An 18,769-nucleotide genomic window follows, 5' to 3' on the forward strand; every position below is an offset into this window, starting at 1 on the left:
AATGCTCTAAGGGTATTAGTACCAAGATTTGCCTGTGTTCTATGAGGGTGTGAGTTCCGGGTTGGAGATTCTGATGTGCTTTGATTACGTGTATTCCCAGATCTCTTTCTGACATAACAAGGGATCTGGATTGTATGTTAGGTCTCTGAAATCGTTGAGTGTCTGTACTTCAAGTTTTTAGTCTAAATTGTTTGGAAGTCAGCAACCAGAGTGTGAAGTCTCAAATACTTTGAGGGTTTTTTTTCCAAGGGAGGAGTTTGTGGTATTAGAAGATTTGTGTTGAGGGTGTGAAGTCTCTGAAATCTTATAGTGTCTGTGTTCCAAAGTTTCAGTCAAAGATAAGGTATTGGTCAGTGTTTAGGCTGTGAGATATCTATAATTTTAGGGGATCTGTTTTCCAAGTACTAATCCTGAGATATTTGGGAGTCTGAGTTCAGCATATGAGGCCTGACTTGTTGAAGTACTTTTTAAAAATAAGATTGAGTCCGAGGTACTGGAGTCTGGGTTTAAAATGTAAGGCCTTTGAACTCTATGAGGGTTTGCGTACTAAGGGTAGAGATTGATGTATTTGCAGATAGTTGTCCAGGGTGTCAGTTCTCTTTGAAGGTCTGTGTTTGAAGTCTGAAGCTCAGGCATTTGGGATCAGTATTTAGACTGTAAGTACTCAGAACTCTTAGTATCTGTGCTTTCATGTTTTCTCTATCTGCATTCCAAGACTGAATCTGAGGGATTTGGGGGTTCCGCATTCAGTGTTTGAAGGCTATGATTATCATTGAGGGTTTATCTTTCATTGTTTGAATTTGAGGCATTTCAGGATTGGAGTTTGGAATGAGAGGTCTCTGAACTCTTCGAGGACCTATTTTTCAAGTTGTTTCCTATAGTATTTAGGGCAAATGTTCAAGATACAAAGTCTTTGAACTCTGAGCATTTGTGACCTGTTTTCTCCTGCATTAATCTAACTTCAGGGAGTGAGGTTCTTGATTTTTTTTGTTGAGCCTCCATGTCCCAGAGTTTGAATCTGAGGTGTTCGGGACTCTATGTTTAGGGTGTGATAGTCTCTGAACTCTTTGAGGGTCTGTGTCTTGAAGTTTTAGTTGATGTATTTAGGGATCTATGTTTAGGGTATGAGGGCTCTGAAATCACTGAGGGTCGTTGGTACAAATTCTGAATCTGAGCTCCTGGGGGTCTTTATTCAGGGTGTGAGGGTTCTGACTCTTTGAGGTTGATGGGTTGGGATTGTGGGAGACCAGAATATGCCTCCCCCAAATAAGAAGTATTGTTGAGCTGAAGACAATTAAGAGAAAATAGGCACAGGAGAGCTTTCTGCCCTCCCTCTATTTGCCTAAAAACTGGACATAATCTATAATAACAAAGGTATCCTGCTCCCCTCCCTACAACCAGGAAGAGTGAAGGTTAACAACTTTAGACAGCTTTAGACTTTCATCAGCCTGGAGATGGTTCCAGAGGAATTTATATTGGCAGGTTTTGCTAACTCACCTTTATCTGCCATTTGTTTGTCTTTCCTCAACTTGCTGCCTATAGAGACTCAAGAACCTTTCCCTTTGTCTTGTGACTTCTCTAAAAAGTTACTCTTCTTTGTTAATAAGGCTATATAAGCTGTAATTCAAAGCCATCTCTTTAAGAACTACTAATTCTCTGGGTGTTCCCCCATGTATATATGAAATATACGTGTTAAAAAACCTTCTGTTTGTTTTTTCTCTTGTTAATCCATCTTTTGTAACAGGGGTCCATTCCAACTAAGAACCTATTGGGGGTTATATTACTACTTCCCCACAGGGTCTTAGGTATTTGGTGGTACATAATTAGGGTATGAGGTATCTGGTTCTTTGAAGGTTTTATATATATACACACACACACACACACACACACACACACACATATTTATTTAATATGTAACATCTTTTAATATATAATATCTTAAATATTTAATATATAATATCTTAAATATATATCTTAAATATATAAAATGTTAAATATTTAATACATAATATATTAAATAAATATACTAAATGTATAATATATTAAATAAATATAATATACTAATATTTAATACATTAAATATTAGTATATTACATATTAAATAAATATATGATATATAATTATATTAAATAAGTATTCATATACTTTTATATTTGTATATAATTATGTACTATATAATTGAGTTTGAGTTGTATGCACATCTGCATTTGGAGTGTGAGATCTCTGAGGTCTATGAGGGTCTATGTCCTATATAATGAATTTGAGATATTTGCACATATGTGTTTAGAGTTTTAGTTCTGTGACATCTTTGAGGGTGTATGTTCCAAGACTTGAGACTAAGGCATTTTATATCTGTTTTCTGAGTGTAAGCACTCACAAATATTTTAGGGTCTGTGTTTTAATGTTTATATGACGTATTTGGGTTATTTTTAAAAGGCATAAATTCTCTGAACTCATTGAAGGTCTGTGGTCCAAGGTTGCTGTTGAGATGTCTGAAATCTCCTTCAGGATATGTGATATCTGAAATCTTTCAGGTTTTGTGTCATGAGGTTTGAGTCTCATTTGTCTGTAAGCTAGTGTACTGGGTTGAGGTCTATGAATTCATTGAGGTGAGAGTCTAGGTTCTAAATATTGAATCACTAGTATTCAATTCTCAGGTTATGATAATGCCATTCAATATTTAGGTGTTCAGGTTGTGATGAGGCAGAACACTCTCATGGTATGTATTCCAAGTTTGGAGTGTGAGGTGTTTGGAGTCTCTTTTCAAGGTTGAAGGTATCTGACCTCTTTGAGAATTTGTTTCCTAAGTTTGCTTCTGGGATTTTTGTTTTTGTTGTTGTTGTTGTCTAAGTTCATTGTGTGAGGTCTCTGAACTTTAGAGAATCAGTGTTCCAAGATGTATGTGTGTTTGTGATGTAGTAAGAAGTATATATTTGTTCTCCATCCCTCCCAAAACCATTGGAATCTCCAAAGTGAGATTCCAATGCTAATGGATTGACTGGTGGCTATGGGCTCATAGCTAGCCTCAGGATGGGGGCTGGTTACCAGGGGCAATGATTAGAGAGTTGGAACTTTCAGCCCCACCACTGACCTTGGAGGAGAGAAGGGCTAAAAGTTGAGTGATCCTGTCCAACAAGCATATGAAAAAATGTTCAACATCAGCTAATCATTAGAGAAATGCAAATCAAAACCACAATGAGATACCATCTCACACCAATCAGAATGGGTATTATTAAAAAGTCAAAAAATAACAGCTGAGGTTGCAGAAAAAAGGGAATGCTTATACACTGCTGCTGTATATGTAAATTAGTTCAGCCATTGTGGAAAGCAGTTTGGCAATTTCTCAAAGAACTCAAAGCAGAATTACCATTCGACCCAGCAATCCTATTTTGGGGCATATACCTGAAGGAATATAAATCATTCAGCTATAAAGACACATGCACATGTATGCTCACTGCAGCAGTAGTCACAATAACAAAGACATGGAATCAACCTGAATGTCTTTCAATGGTAGACTGGATAAAGAAAAAGTGGTGCATATACCCATGGAATACTACACAGCCATTAAAAAGAATAAGATCATGTTCTTTGCAGCAACGTGGATGGAGTGGGAAGCCATTATTCTAAGTTAATTAACACAGGAGCAGAAAACCAAACACTGGCATGTTATCACTTATAAGTGGGAGCTAAACATTGAGTACATATGGACACAAAGAAGAGAACAACAGATACCCAGGTCTACTTGAGGGTGGAGGATGGGAGGAGGGTGAGGATCAACAAACTCCTTATTGAGTACTATGCTTATTACTTGACTGGTAAAATAATCTGTACACCAAACCCCCATGACATGCAATTTACCTATATAACACACCTGTGCATGTACTCCTGAACCTAAAATAAAAGGTGAAAAGAAATGATTTGGGTTGTAATCAAAGGAACGTGAGCATAAATCTAGCTGGGTGTGGTAGCTCATGCCTGTAATCGCAGTATTTTGGGAGGCCGAGTTAGGCGGATCACTTGAGGTCAGGAGTTCAAGACCAGCCTGGCCAACATAGTGAGACCCCATCTCTACTAAATATACAAAAATTAGCCAGGTGTGGTGGTAGGCACCTGTAATTCCAGCTACTCAGGAGGCAAATGCAGGAGAATCGCTTGAACCTGAGAGGCGGAGATTGCAGTGAGCCGAGATCATACCACCACACTCCAGCCTGGGCAACAGAGTGAAATTCGATCTCAAAAAAAAGAAAGAAAGAAAAGGAACATAAGTGTAAATCTGTACAAAGATAAATATTTTCTAAAAGAAATTCCAATAAAAAGTTTTTTAAAAAGATTAAGTGATTTAACTGATGAAGCCTCCATAGAAACACAAAAGGACACGGTTTGGAGAGCTTCAGGGTTGCTGAACTCATGCAGGTGTCTAAAGATTGGTGCACCAGGGGAGGGCATAGAAGCTCCATGACCCTTCCCACTTACATTGCCCTATACATCTCTTCATCTCTCCATCTCTATACTTTGTAATATCCTTTATAATAAACCAGTAAATGTAAGAAAGCATTTCTCTGGATTCTGTCAGCCATTCTAGCAAATGATTGAACCCAAGGAGGTGGGAACCAATTTATATCAGTCAGAACTACTGAAGGCCTGGACTTGCAATTGGATCCTGAAATGGAGGACAGTCTTGTGGGACTGAGCCCTTAACCTATGGGATCTGATTCTAACTCCAGGTAGATAGTGTCAGAATTGAGTTAAATTGTAGGATACTCAGCTGGAGTCTACTGGAGAACTGATGTGTGCAAAAATTCCCATATATCTGGTAGCAGAAGTGAAGTATTGAGTGTTGTGAGAGTATAATGGGAGAAAAAAGTTTGTTTTTCCTATATTCGGTGGTATTTGGGTGTTTATGTTCTGGGTGTAAATCATTAAATCTTTGAAGACCTCTGTTCCAACCTGAGAATCGAAGTGTTTCATTCCTCTGAGCAGAGAATGAAAGGTCTCTGAACTAATTGTGTTCCAGTGTTTAAATCTGAATCATTTGGGGATCTCCATTCAAAGTGTGAGATCTTTTTGACAGTATTTTTTTCATAGGATTGAGTCTGAGGTATTAGTCATTTTGTGTTTAGCGTGTGAAGTCTTTGAATTCTGGGAGCCTATGACATAAAATTCTAAGTTTCTGTATTGTGGGCCTTTTTGTAGGGTTTTGGTCTCTGAAGTCATTGAGGGTCTTTGTTACAAGGTTTGAGTCTTAGGTGTTTGGGTCCGAACTCTTTTAAGGTTTTCATCCTAAGTTTTGTTCTGAGGTTCTAATGCCTCTCTTCAGGGTGTGAGATCTCAGAAACTCAGTACTCTTGGAGATTCTGTGTTCCAAGATTTGAGTTTGTGGTATTTGGGGATTTATATTTAGGATGTGAAGGCACTGACTTCTTTGAGGGCCTGTGTTCCAGAATTCAAATCTGAGATATTTGCAGGACTGTATTCACAAAGTGGTACCTGGGGATCTCTTTTCAGGGTATGACTTCTCAAATCTTTGAGGTTCTTTCCCAAGATTTGAGTCTGAGGTGACTTGTTTTCAGGGTATAAGGTGTCTGAAGTTTTTAAAGGTCTGTATCACAAGTTTTAATTCTGAACTATTTGGGGAGTTTTAAGGGAGTAAGATTTCTGAACTCATACAGGCCTTTTCCAAGATTTGAGCCTGAGGTATTAGAAACTGAGTTTAAGGTGTGAAGTCTCTGAACTTTTAAATGTTCTATGCCCCAAAGGTTGAGTATTAGATATTTGGGGGTTCATATTCAAGATGTGAGGGTCTTAAAATCTTTGCAATTCTGAGTGTTTTTTTTTTTTTTTTGTTTTTTGTTTTTTTTACATTTTAGTTTTAGGTGCTTGGGAGTCTGTGTTCAAGGTGTGTGAGGTCTCCAGACTTTTTCAGGGTCTATGTGCCAAATTTTGAGACTTAAGTATTTGGCATACTCTGGTTAGGATGTGAGTTCTCTGAACTTTCTGAGGGTCTGTGTATCAAGACTTGAGTCTCAGGTGTTGGGCAGTCTGTGTTCAAGAGATGAAGTCTCTGAAAATCTTTTGAGGGTCTGTTTTTCAAGTTTTTGATCTCAGGTATAGGTGGTCTGAGCTCAGAATGTGAAGCCCCTGAATTCTTTGTGGATACATATCCACATGGTTTGAATCTGAGGCTTTGGAGATCTGAGTCCAGGATGTGTTGTCTCTGAACTTTTGAGGGTCTGTGTACCAAGTTTTCAGTCTTAAGTATTTGGAGTACTCTGGCCAGAGTTTGTGGTCTCCGACTTTTTGAGGGTCTGTGTTGAAGATTTCCATAGGTTATATTTATGGCATCTGTGTTTAAGGTCCCAGAAAATTTTTGAGTGTATGTTTTCTAAGATCTGAATCTCAGATATTTGTTGCCTGTGTTCAGGTTGGGAGCTCTCTGAATTCTTTGAGGGCATGTATCCTAAGCTTTGGAGCTGAGATTTCGGGGATCTGTGTTCATGGTGTAAGGTCCCTGAACTCTTTGGCATTGTGCTTCAAGGTTTGAGTCTGAGGTAATTAGTGGCCTGTGTTCATAAAGTGAGGTTTATGAACTTATTTAGAGTCCTTTTAAAGATTTGAGTCTGAGATATTCAGGGACTGTGTTCAGGGTGTTAGTGTCTGAAATTTTAGTGAGTCTGAAAGTTTGAGTCTGAGGTATTTGTTGAGTCTGCTTTCAGGATATTAGGTCTCGGTCTCTGAAATCTTCGAGAGTCTGTGTTCCAAAATTTTAGTCTGAGGTATTTAGGAGTCTATGTTCAGGTTAGAAGGTCTCTGAAATCTGTAGGGGTCTGCATCTCAAGGCTTGACTCTGAGATATTTAGGTGTCTGCTCAAGGTGTGAGGTCTCCAAATTCTTTGAACATCTTTGTCATGTCCCAAGATTTTAATTCTGTGTAACTCAGGGTCTGAGTTAATGGCTTGTGGAATCTGAACTCTTTGAAGGTCTGTCACAAGGTGTGAGTCTGAGATATTTGATGATGTGCTTTCAGTGCATAAGGTCTCTGAACTCTCTCAGAAACTACGTAAAACGATTTGATTCTGAGTTTTTGGGGAGTCTGTGTTGATGTGAGGTCTCTTAAGTCTTTGTGGGTTCTGTTTTCCAAAGATGTCCTGATTCTGAGGTAATCACGGGTCTGTTTTTAGGGAATTAAGTTTCTGAACTCATTTAGAGCACTTTCCAAGGTTTGGATACGAGGCATTTTAAGACTCTGTTCAGGGTGAAGTCTCTGAACATTTAGAAGGTTTATACTCCAAGATTTGAGTCTGAGGTGTCTGGGGTTTGTATTCAGGTTGTGTGGTTTCTGAAGTCTTTGAGATTCTGTGTTCTAAGGTTTGGGTACGAGGTACCTGAGTGTCTGTATTCAGTGTGCAAGATATCTGAACTCTTTCATGATCTTTGTCCCAAGTTTGGGTCTAAGATCTTTGGAGTCTTAAGTTTAGTGTGTGAGGTATATTTGAGTGTCTGTGTCCCAAGTTTTTACTCTGAGATATTTGGGGAGTTCATATCAGGGTATGAGGCCTCCTAACTCACTGAGTGTCTATGTTTTAAGGTAGAGACTTTGGTGTTTGTTGATTTGTGTTCAAAGTGTGATGTCTTTGAAATCTTTAAGGGCCTTTATTCCAAGGTTAAATGTGAGGTTTTGGGGTCTGTGTCCAGGGTATGAGGTCTTTGAATTATTTGGAGTTCTGTATTCCAAGATTTTAATCTGAGGTGACTGAATGAAGTACCATTTTCTATTGATAGGTCCTATAAATGAATAGCCAAGTAGTAGAGGGAATTTTTAAAAATCATAAGCACATTTCCAAAATGATGTCCATAAATTTAAATGCTCTAAATAAATCTTGATTTTGCTTGCTGTAGATTTCCATTATATTTTCAGAGAGAAAAGAAATGTTTGTCCTGAAGATAGCATAACGGTTGTTTTTAAAATGCAGCACATAATTGGCAGGAAAAGTATTTCTCAGAAAAATATACTGTTTATAGTAATACAGGTATGTCCTCCATTAGTGGTTATTTTAGAGGAAGAACTCTTGTGTACATCATATTTTTCTAAACCAAATAATATTCCAACTCCAAGCACATTAAAAATCAGGACTGTGTTTAAAGAACACCTCAAATGCCACATCCTGTACAAAACTCCCTTAGTCTTGTAGATGCTAAAATGTTACCTAAAACCTTTCTGGAAATCCAGCCCACTCACCACGCTTACCTCTTACTCACCCATCTTCACTCCTATGGCATTATTATAACATGAATCTTTTTGTGAGATTTAGTTTCACACTATCTGTTGTGCCTCTTCCCACTGAGGGCAAAGACTATATCTTCTTCTCTCAGCATTTCTGTTCCCTACCACAATGCCTGACCCATAGTGGGTGGTAGATATTTCTGCCGTTATGTTTTTATCCATTATTTTATTTATTTGTTTGTTTGTTTGTTTATTATTTTTTGGAGACGGAGTCTCGCTCTGTCTCCCAGGCTGGAGTGCAGTGGCGTGATCCTCAGCTTACTGCAACCTCTGCCACCCAGGTTCAAGCAATTCTCCTGCCTCAGCCTCCCGAGTAGCTGGAACTACAGGCGCATGCCGCCACGCCTGGCTAATTTTTTGTGTTTTAGTAGAGACAGGGTTTCACCGTGTTGCCCAGGCTGTTCTCGAACTCCTGAGCTCAGGCAATCTGCCTGCCTTGAACTCTCAAAGTGCTAGGATTACAGGCCTGAGCTACCGTGCCCGGACCCATTACTTTAATAAGACATCATGCCTTTAATTCTCTCCATCTCAAGGTGCCCTGCATTGTCACTGACAGTGTTGAATTGCTTTCAAGTGTTCCTATAAGGACCCATGGTGGACATTAATTAACTACCCAGATCCCCCTCCAATGAAGGGCTTATTACCTCAGTTGCTCAGTGTGCTATTATCAGACAGCTGTCGGCCCCTTCAAGGACTGTCTCAACTGTAGGCAGATGCCTCACTCAAGACCACATTCCTTCCCTGGGTGGCCCCCATTTAATGACTTATCAACATAGGGGTATAAAGGCACAGTCATCTAGACCCAACTCAGAATAACTGATGGGCCATTCAAGAACTTCCCAAGGAGTTGACCATGCAGAAATTTGGTCTGAATCAAAGTTTGACTTCTTTCCCCGCTTGACGTATTTATGTAGACAAATTTGTTGGCTGAAAGTTGTTTGCCAGTTTTTTTTTTATTATCCTTTGAATGTCTGCAGGGTCTCTGGTGAAAATGTCATGTGTGCTTCGAATATTAGTGATTCGTTTCCTCTCTTTAGTTTTCTTTTTTAGTTTAATTAGAGATTTGTCAAGTTGTGTTGATCTTTTCAAAGATCTGCTTTGGATTTGTCAGTTTTCTCTATTATCTGTTTCCTACAATGTTGAGTCCTATTATTATCATTATTTTTCCTTCCTTCTTGTTACCAAGGGTTAACTTTGTACTTCTTTGTTTAGTTTCTTAAGGGAAAACCTTAGATAATTGATTCTATGTATTTCTTTTCTAATATTATCATTTAAAGCTATAAATTTCCCTCTAAGCATCTCTGTAGTTCAATCCCCTAAATTTTGATCTGTTCTACTTTATCATTCAGCTCAAAATATTTTCTAATTTCCCTTGTGATTTCATTTTTGACCCACGAATCATTTAAAAGTATGTTGTTTAATTTTCAGATATTTGGAGATTTCCAACATATCATACCACAATTGATTTCTAATGTAATTCAACTGTAACCATAGAATGTACTCTGTATGACCTTGACCCTTTAAAATTTATTGAGGTATGTTCTAAGGTTCAGCCTCTGATCTATTGTGGTGAAATGTATCATGTGCTCTTGAAAAGACTTTACACTCTGTACTTGTTGCATGAAGTGTTCTATAGATGTCAATTAGGTCAAGGTGCTTGATAGTGATCTTCAAACCTTCTATGTCTTCTACAATTTTTTTGGTCTCGTTATTCTATCAAGTAAGAAGGGTTGTTAAAATCTCCTATTACAGTTCTGTCGATTTTTACTTTATGTGCATTGAGACTCTATCATTAGGTGCATACCATTTATAATTGCTACATATTTCTAAGAAACTGTCATCTTTATGATTATGACATTTCCCTTTCATTTGTGATAATACTGTCTTCAAGTTTATTTTGCCTGATTTATAAAACCCACTCCAGCCTTCTCATGGTTTTTCCTGTGTATAGTATAATTTTTCTATCCACTTATTTTTGAAATTTTCTGTCTATTTAAAGTATGTCTTTTATGTGTAGCATTTAGTAGACCCTGGCTTTTCATTTACTCTATGTATCTCTGCATTTTAATTGAATTGTTTATACTAGTAACATTTAATGTAATAGTTGGCAGGGTTGTATTTTGGCTCTGAGGTTATTGGGAAGGGACTTGTTCTGTTTATTCCTTCAGGCTTTTATTTGCTTATTTATTTGTTGTTTTCCCCCATTTCCTGCCTTCTTTTGAATTATTTGAATATATTTGATCTTCCTTTTAATTTATCTGTTGTCTTTTTCATCTTGTTATTAGAATTATAATATACACATCTAACCTTTCACAGTGTCTAGTTTGAATTTATATCATACCACTTGATGTAATTGCTTTGGGTTTAATTTGCTATTATTTTTCTAGTTTCTTAAGATGAAAGCTAAGGTCATTGCTTTGCAAATTTTCTTCTTTTTTCCTTTTTTTGTTTGTTTTCTTTTCCATTTCTTAATTGACAAATAACATTTTTATATATTTATGGCATATAACATGATGTTTTGATAACTGTATACATTATGGAATAGCTAAATCAAGATAATTAATACATATATTACCTCACATACTTATCAATCTTTGTGATGAGAATTCTTAAAATCTACTCTCTTAGAAATTTTCAAATATACAATACATTGTTATTAACTATAGTCTATAACTTTCTTAGCTATGAATTTCTTCTTTTCTAATACGAGAGTTTGATGTAATAAATATTCCTTCAAGTATGCCTTTAATGGTACCCCACAAATCTTGATATACAGTACTTTCATTTCCATCTAGCTCAAATACTTCTTAATTTCCCTTTGATCTGTGGGTTACATAGAGTTATTTAGTTTCAAAACGTTTGGAGATTTTCCAGAGATCTTTATGTTATTGATTCTTAATTTCAATGGAGTCAGAAAATAGACTTTGCTTGACTTGAATCATTTTAAAGTTATTGCAATCTATTATATAGCTTAGAATATCTTGGTGCATGTTCCATAGGCACTTGAAATGAGAATGTATTCTGCATTTGTTGTATGATGTGTTCTATAAATACCAATAGGTCAACTTGATTGAGAGTCTTGTTCAAATCTTCTATATGCTCACTGATTTTCTGTCTGCTTTTTCTATCAATTATTGAAAGAGGTATTGAAACCTTTAACCAAAATTGGAGATTACCTATTTATGTATGTGATTCTGCTAGTCTAGGGAAGGGAGATTCTGGCTCCTATTACTCCATCTTGGTCAGAAGCAGAAGCCTACCACTTCATGTGAAATGTAGAAACATTGCAAACATACTATTCCCTTTAATCCACTCCCAGGGACCTGTATGTTACAGTGGCCAGATATATTACATCTACATCTATGAAAACCCTCATCAGACAATATTATAACTTTTTGTTTAAACAAACATATATATTTTAACAAACTTCAGAGGGAAAATTATATTTACCTAGTTATTTACTATTTCTGTTGCTCTTCCATCATTACCAAATATCTACATTTCCTTCTCATATCATTTCCCTTCAGCTTGAAGAACTTCCTTTAGTATTTCTTAATAGAGCAGGACTGTTTTTTCTTTCATCTGAGTATGTCTTTATTTTACCTTCATTTCTGAATAATATTTTCACTTGAAATAGATCTCTGGGTTGACCATTCTTTTCTTTCAGGACTTCAAAGATGGCATTCCACTATCTTCTGGCCTTCATGATTTCTGATAAGAAATCTGCAGCCATTTGAATTGTACCTTTCTATGTAATGTGCCATTTTCTCTGGCAACTTTCAAGACAGATTTTCTTCATCTTTGCTTTTCAGCACTTTGATTATGATGTGTCTGAGTGTGTGGTGGTCTTTCACCAAATTTGGGGAATTTTCAGCCATCATATCTTTAAATGTCTTTTATATTACAATCTCTTTTTTCTCTCCTTCTCGAACTCCAATTGCACTAATGTGAAAACTTTTGCTATTGTCCTATTGGTTTCTGAGGATCTGTCCATTTAAAAACTAATGTCTCTGATCTAACAATTATATAATTTCTATTGATCTAGGTTCAAGTCCACTGACTCTTTCCTCTATTGTCTCCATTATTCTTTTTTTTTGGACAAAGTCTTGCCCTGTCACCAGGCTGCAGTGCAATGGCATGATCTCAGCTCACTGCAACCTCTGTCTTCCAGGTTCAAGCAATTCTCCTGCCTCAGCCTTCCAAGTAGCTGGGATTACAGGCGCGTGCCACCACACCCAGCTAATTTTTTGTATCTTTAGTAGAGATGGGGTTTCACCATGTTGGCCAGGCTGATCTCGAACTCCTGACCTCATGATCTACCTGTCTAGGCCTCCCAAAGTGCTGGGATTACAGGCGTGAGCCTGGCCTCCATTATTCTATTTTAACCCATACTGTGAAATTTTTGAGATACTTTATTTTTCAGTGCTAACATTTTCATGTAATTCTTCATTAAAATTTCTATTTCTCTGTTGAGAATTCCTACGCTTTCATTAAATTCAAGTGTATTTTCCTTTACCTCATGGAACACAGTTAAAATAGCTACTTTCAAGTCTTTTTCTGAAATTTCCAACAACTAGGCCATCTTGGGGATGGCATTAGTCTTTTCCCTTGAGAACTGGAAGCATTTTGCAGATTTTTTTCCCAGTAGTTTTGTCATTTTTTGTTTTTTATTATTGTTACTATTTTATTTTATATATGTATAGTATGCAACATGATGTTTTGATGTGCTTTTACATAGCTAAATGGTTACTATAGTCAAACAAATTTTGATTGGTGCCTTGGGCATTATATATAGTATGCTCTGTAGATTCTGGGTCCTTTGAAGAATGTTGATATTTTAGTTTTAGCAGGAAATCAACCCAGTTAGAGTCATAACTGAACTTCTATCTCTTCCCCTATGAGTGGTGGTTCTAATCTCAGTTCAACTCTCTAAGCTTTTGCTACTTTGGTTTGTGTCTATTCTGTACATGTATAGTTCAGATGTTAGTCTTAAACTAGAGAAGGCAGTTCAAATCACAGCTCAGTTCCCTCAGTCTTTGCTACACTGGTCTTGGTCTGTTCTACACATGCATAGCTCAGGGGCTAGGCTAAGACTTGCACAGGATCCATATGGATCCCTATTCCTGTTTCCTCTGGCCAAAGGATAGTGTTTCTCTCAGAGTATCAGTCACCTGCACTACCTGGACTGGGGCCAACATCATGAAATAAAAAATGAAGACATCCAGTAATATAATCCCAATAGCTTCTGTAAGTTTTGCCTCACCTCCACAATCCAACTGCTTTAGCTTACTTTCAGAATCCTCAAGTAATTGCTTTTGTATTTTGTCCAGAGTTTTGAGTTGTAGTCAACCAGAGAGACAGGCTATAATGGACTTCTGCTGCAATAGTAAACCAGATCTGCCCAAGTTAGTTGTTTTTAGAAATGGAAATTTGAACCAAGTTTTTTTTTGCCAGAACTTTGACTAATTCGACTTGTCAATTGTAATCATTTCATTTTAAAAGGACATTAAAATAGTCATATTTAACCCAGGTTTTACAAACGCATTCAGCCAATTTAACATAAACATAACAAAACTCCAATTTAACATAAACACCTCCATACAGGAACTGTGCACTGATGGAGCGAGGTTAAGATATTAGCACTGACTCCAAAGATGACACGGTATAGTGGGGGACCCTAAAAAGCTCACAGACAACTTACAACCAAGTAAAATAAAAGGTAATACAGAGAGTAACCCAGAGGTGTAGGGGAGTGGAAGGGTATAGAGAACACACTGCATCAAATACCTTATCCTTAGTAAGATCCTGAATACTCCCTTTCTATACCTCAGAATAGGAGTTAGTACCATCTGTGACTTGCATTAAGCCCTCATCATCCTCTTCACATGGAGTCACAGTCATCATCACCTTCACGTTTTCTTTTCATTGCATTTGTGGACTCAGTGGCTTCAACTAACTTGTGATGGAATCACACAGTGGGTGATAGCAGTGTTTCTGGCCAAGTTATCAAAGGATGAAACATAACACCTTGTCCTGAAGGTGGGATAGGATCTGCTCACTGGAAATTCATAAGTCAATTAGGAACCACAAAGTTCCTCCATCCTGCCTTCCTCATACCAAAGCTGATTGCCTGACCCTGGGTACAATCCCATAGCCTAGATACAGAGAGGAGGAATGGTAAAAAGAAATAGCACTAAAGGACACTGAGCATATGGCCACAGCAAACCAAAAACAGGTGTTTTCATGAAGCTGGGTAGAAGCAGCTTGGAGGAGGAGATGGAGACTTAAGACACTCAAGACAGAATAACCTTTGTGCCCATCAAGGGCTGTCGTAGATCCACTGCCAAAGTGAAGTGGCCCTTGTATGTCTTCCCCAGCACCAAACCCAACACACACAATAATTTTTCTTGAAATGGGTGGCCCCTACTCATTGGAACTTCCCAAAGTGGGCTGTTCCATTACTGCTCCTGGGAGAGGCCTATTCCATCCCTCACTCCTCATCCCCCCCACCCCGCCTACTCCCTGCCCACCTTTATGCGCTCTAGAGATGAATCCCCGGAGGGGCTGAAGCCAAAGGACTACATTCAGACCCCAAAGAGTTCATAGACCTGACACCCCAGAACAAAAAACCTGAAGCAGCAGAGGGACTTCACACTGTGGAAAGAGACCTCCATAGGCCTCACACTATGGTTGCAGATCTACAAGTAACACAGAGCCCAAATCCTAGGAGGACACAGACCCCTATGCAACTCATAGACTTCACACCCAGAATTGACAATTCTGAACAGCAAAGAGTCTTCACACTCTGGCACAGAGCCTCAAACAGCTTGCTAACACCACACCCTGGGTCGCACATACTCAGATAGATCAGAGACCTCACATCAGGGACAAACACACCCTTAGAGTTAAGTCATTTTACACTGAGGATCTAGACCCCTAAATATCTATAGACTTCACTACCTTGGGAATGGATGTCAGAAAAGTTGAGTGACCTCCAAGTCTAGGCAAAGACCCTTAACTAGGTCAGAGACTTAAAACCCTGTATGCAGAACCCCAAAGACCTTAGAGAGCCCACACCTTGGACCACTTCTTCCATGCAACTCATACAACTCACACTCTTGACAGACATGTGAACCATGTGAACAGCTCAGAGAGCTCATATCTTGTAAACAGAACACCAAAGAACTCAAAAACCTCATGCCCTTGGAACAAAGGCTCACAAGACTCACATGCTAAACAGACTCACCAAAAGTTCAGATACCTCACATTCTGGGGCACAGAACCCTTCCTCAAAGAGCCATAGAAAACATGTACTGGAAAATAGACCATCAAACTCTTCAGAAAGCTGATAATATACTCTTATAGCTTTGATTTCCAAACCCTCTACTGTGTAGAGTCTACACAATCCCTGCAAACAGCTCAAGGAATCCGCACCCTGAACACAGACTCCCTAGAAGCCACAGAACTCATACCATAAGAATCAGACCACCAAACAGTAAGTAGATCTTACATCCTAGACAACAGAGTTGTATAAGGCACAAAAAACTCATGGCCTGAGAGAAAAGCCCCAAAGGAGCTCAAGACTTCGCCCACAGTCAGACCACAGATTCAGACAACTAAAGAATTCAGAGACCTCACACCCTGCACACAAACTCCCAAACAGTTCAGCATCCTTACACTTTGGAACAAGGGGTGTTCTGAGACCTCACACCAAGAATCCAGGCCCAGAAGACCTCAGACACCTTAAAATTTGGGACACAGATCCCCATAGAGCTTATAGATATCACAGCCTGAACACAAACCTCCAAAAAGCTGAAAAATCTCATGCTAGGAAAGAAACAAACAGTTCAGAGATCTAATATCCAGTGCAAAGACCTAAAATCAGATTTACAGACCTCTGAACCTGAACGCAGATCCCCATACAGGTGAAAGACTTTGAACATTGGGAAACAGACCCACAATTAACTTAGAAACCTCACACCTTGGACCACTTTGTCAAAGTCTTCAGACAACTCACATCATGGTCAGAGAGCCCCCTCAAAAACCTCAAAAACAGCTTAAAACCTCACCTTCTGGGACACAGACACCAAAAGAGATCATGGACTTTACATCATGGGCACAGACCCCCATTCTGTCCAGAGACCTTCAAAACTCCGGGTAGTTCACTCTCTGAACAATGAACTCCAAAGCTAAATGGTCTTCTACCTGGCACACAGACACACAATTAGCCAACGACCTCATAAACTGAACACAAACCCATAAGCAGAACAAATACCTCATAACCTGGCCAAAGAATCCCAAAATCTAGGAGACCTCTCACTGTGAAACACAGTGTTCCAAAGAGTTTAAAAACTTCAAAGCCGGGAACACAGTTTCAAAAAAATGTTCAGAGACCTCACACTTTAAACACAGATCCTAAAACAGCTCCAAGAGCTCATACCTTAGGGACTCCACAACAGTGCCCAGTCCACACACCCTGGAACCAGACCTGCAAACAGGAACATGTCATCGACGCTGGTTTAGAGAATCCCAAACAGCTCAGAAACTTCACACCCTGTAACTGACCAAACAGCATAAAGACTTCACTCTCTGCACGAAGACACCAAAAGAACTCAGCAACCTCTCACACTAAACACAAATTCACAGACACTCGGAGATCTCAAACCAGACAGAGACCTCTGCACAAATCACAGACCTCACACCCTGAACACAAAGCCCTAAACAGTTCAGCATCCTTACACCCTGGAACAAGGACACACACCCCTCTCACCCCAGTTATCAGAGACAAAACATGGGAGCATAGGCCCTAGTACTCAGACTGAAATCTTGAAACACTGTTTTTTTGTTTTGTTTTGTTTTGTTTTTTTGTTTTTTGTTTTCGACGGTGTCTCACTCTGTCACCCAGGCTGGAGTGTGGTGGCGTGATCTTGGCTCACTGCAGCCTCTGCCTCCCGGGTTCAAGTGATTCTCCTGCCTCAGTCTCCCGAGTAGCTGGGACTACCAGTGCATGTCACCATGTCCGGCTAATTTTTTTTTTTTTTTTTTTTTTTTGTATTTTTAGTAGAGACTAGGTTTCACTATGTTGGCCAGGCTGGTCTCGAACTCCTGACCTCGTGATCTGCCCACTTCAGCCTCCCAAAGTGCTGAGATTACAGGTGTAAGCCACCGTGCCTGGCCAAAACACTGCTCTTGAAGAATTAAGAGATTCTCAGCTTTGGAACATAGACCCCCAGTGAGTTAAGAGACTTCACACCCTGAACATAGACTCTGAACGAGTTCAGAGAAGACGTACTCTGTATACTGGTCCCAAAAAAACGATAGACTCGATCTGTGGGAAACAGACCCTCAAAGACTTCAGAGATCTCATGCCCTGACCAAAGACCTCCAAATACCTCAACCTGAACATTTAGACTACAGACCCTCAAAGAGTTCAAAGAACTCACACCATAAATGCAGTCCCCTAAACACCTCAAACTCAAACTTTGGAACACACACCTCACTGAGTTCAGAGACCTCATGCCCTGAACACAGTCCTCAAAACACCTAAAACTCAAACCTTGGAGCACAGACACCAAAAAGCTTAGAAACTTCACAGACTGAAAACAGACGGCCCCCGACCCCACCAGGAAACTCATATTCAAAACTTGAAACAAAGGCTCTCAAACAATTCAGAGACCTCACACTTTCAACACAGACAACCAAACACTTCCAACTCAAAACCTTGGAATGCAGACCCTCAAAGACTTCAAGATTCACCCCATGAACAGAGACATACAAATACCTTAGATTTGGGACTCAGACCCTCAAAGAATTCACAGACCTCACACCCTGAGCACAGACCCACAAATTAAAATTACTCAAATATTGAGATGCAGACCTTCCAAAAGTTCACAGACATTAAACTTTGAACATAGAGCCCAAGTACATCACACTCATACCTTGGGACACACCTTCAAAGAGTTCAGAAGCTTCACACTCTGAACACATATCCCCAGATACTTCAGACTCAAACATTAACTGAGATTCCCCAGAGTTCACAGACCTAACATTCTGAAAAAAGATCCAAAAAATGTTCAGAAACCTCACACTTTAAACACAGATCCTAAAATAACTCCAACACTCTCATACCTTAGAGAGTCCACAAGAGTGCCCAGTCCACACACCCTGGAACCAGACCCACAAACAGGAACAGGTCATTGACACCGGTTTAGAGAATCCCAAACAGCTTAGAAACTTCACACCCTGGGACTGAGGTTCAGAGACCTCATGCTCTGAATACAGATCTCAAAAACACCTAAAACTCAAACCTAAACAGCACAAACATATACCATGGGACACAAAGGCTCAATAATAAAGAAATCTCATACCCTGAATGAAAATCCCCAAATATATCAGACTTAAACGTTAAAGTACAACCCCACAAAGATTTTAAAGGCCTCACAAACTGAACACAGGCACCCCCCGCTGCCCCGGCCACCAAGTACCTAG

The 18,769-nt window shown here is 39.0% G+C and overlaps 1 protein-coding gene across 1 annotated transcript in view; it reads right to left on the reverse strand.

Moving 5' to 3' along the window:
- PAGE4 (PAGE family member 4) overlaps positions 1 to 16,800 on the reverse strand; it is a 36,842-nt gene extending 20,042 nt beyond the window's left edge. The window contains exon 1 of the mRNA XM_023202015.1: positions 16,722 to 16,800. Within this exon, the coding sequence (XP_023057783.1) occupies positions 16,722 to 16,790 (69 nt within the window). The 5' untranslated portion in view covers positions 16,791 to 16,800. The remainder of the gene's footprint in view (positions 1 to 16,721) is intronic.
- Positions 16,801 to 18,769: the final 1,969 nt, after the last annotated feature.

The sequence above is a fragment of the Piliocolobus tephrosceles genome, chromosome 12 (genome assembly GCF_002776525.5).
Source record: "Piliocolobus tephrosceles isolate RC106 chromosome 12, ASM277652v3, whole genome shotgun sequence".
Lineage (NCBI taxonomy): Eukaryota > Metazoa > Chordata > Mammalia > Primates > Cercopithecidae > Piliocolobus > Piliocolobus tephrosceles.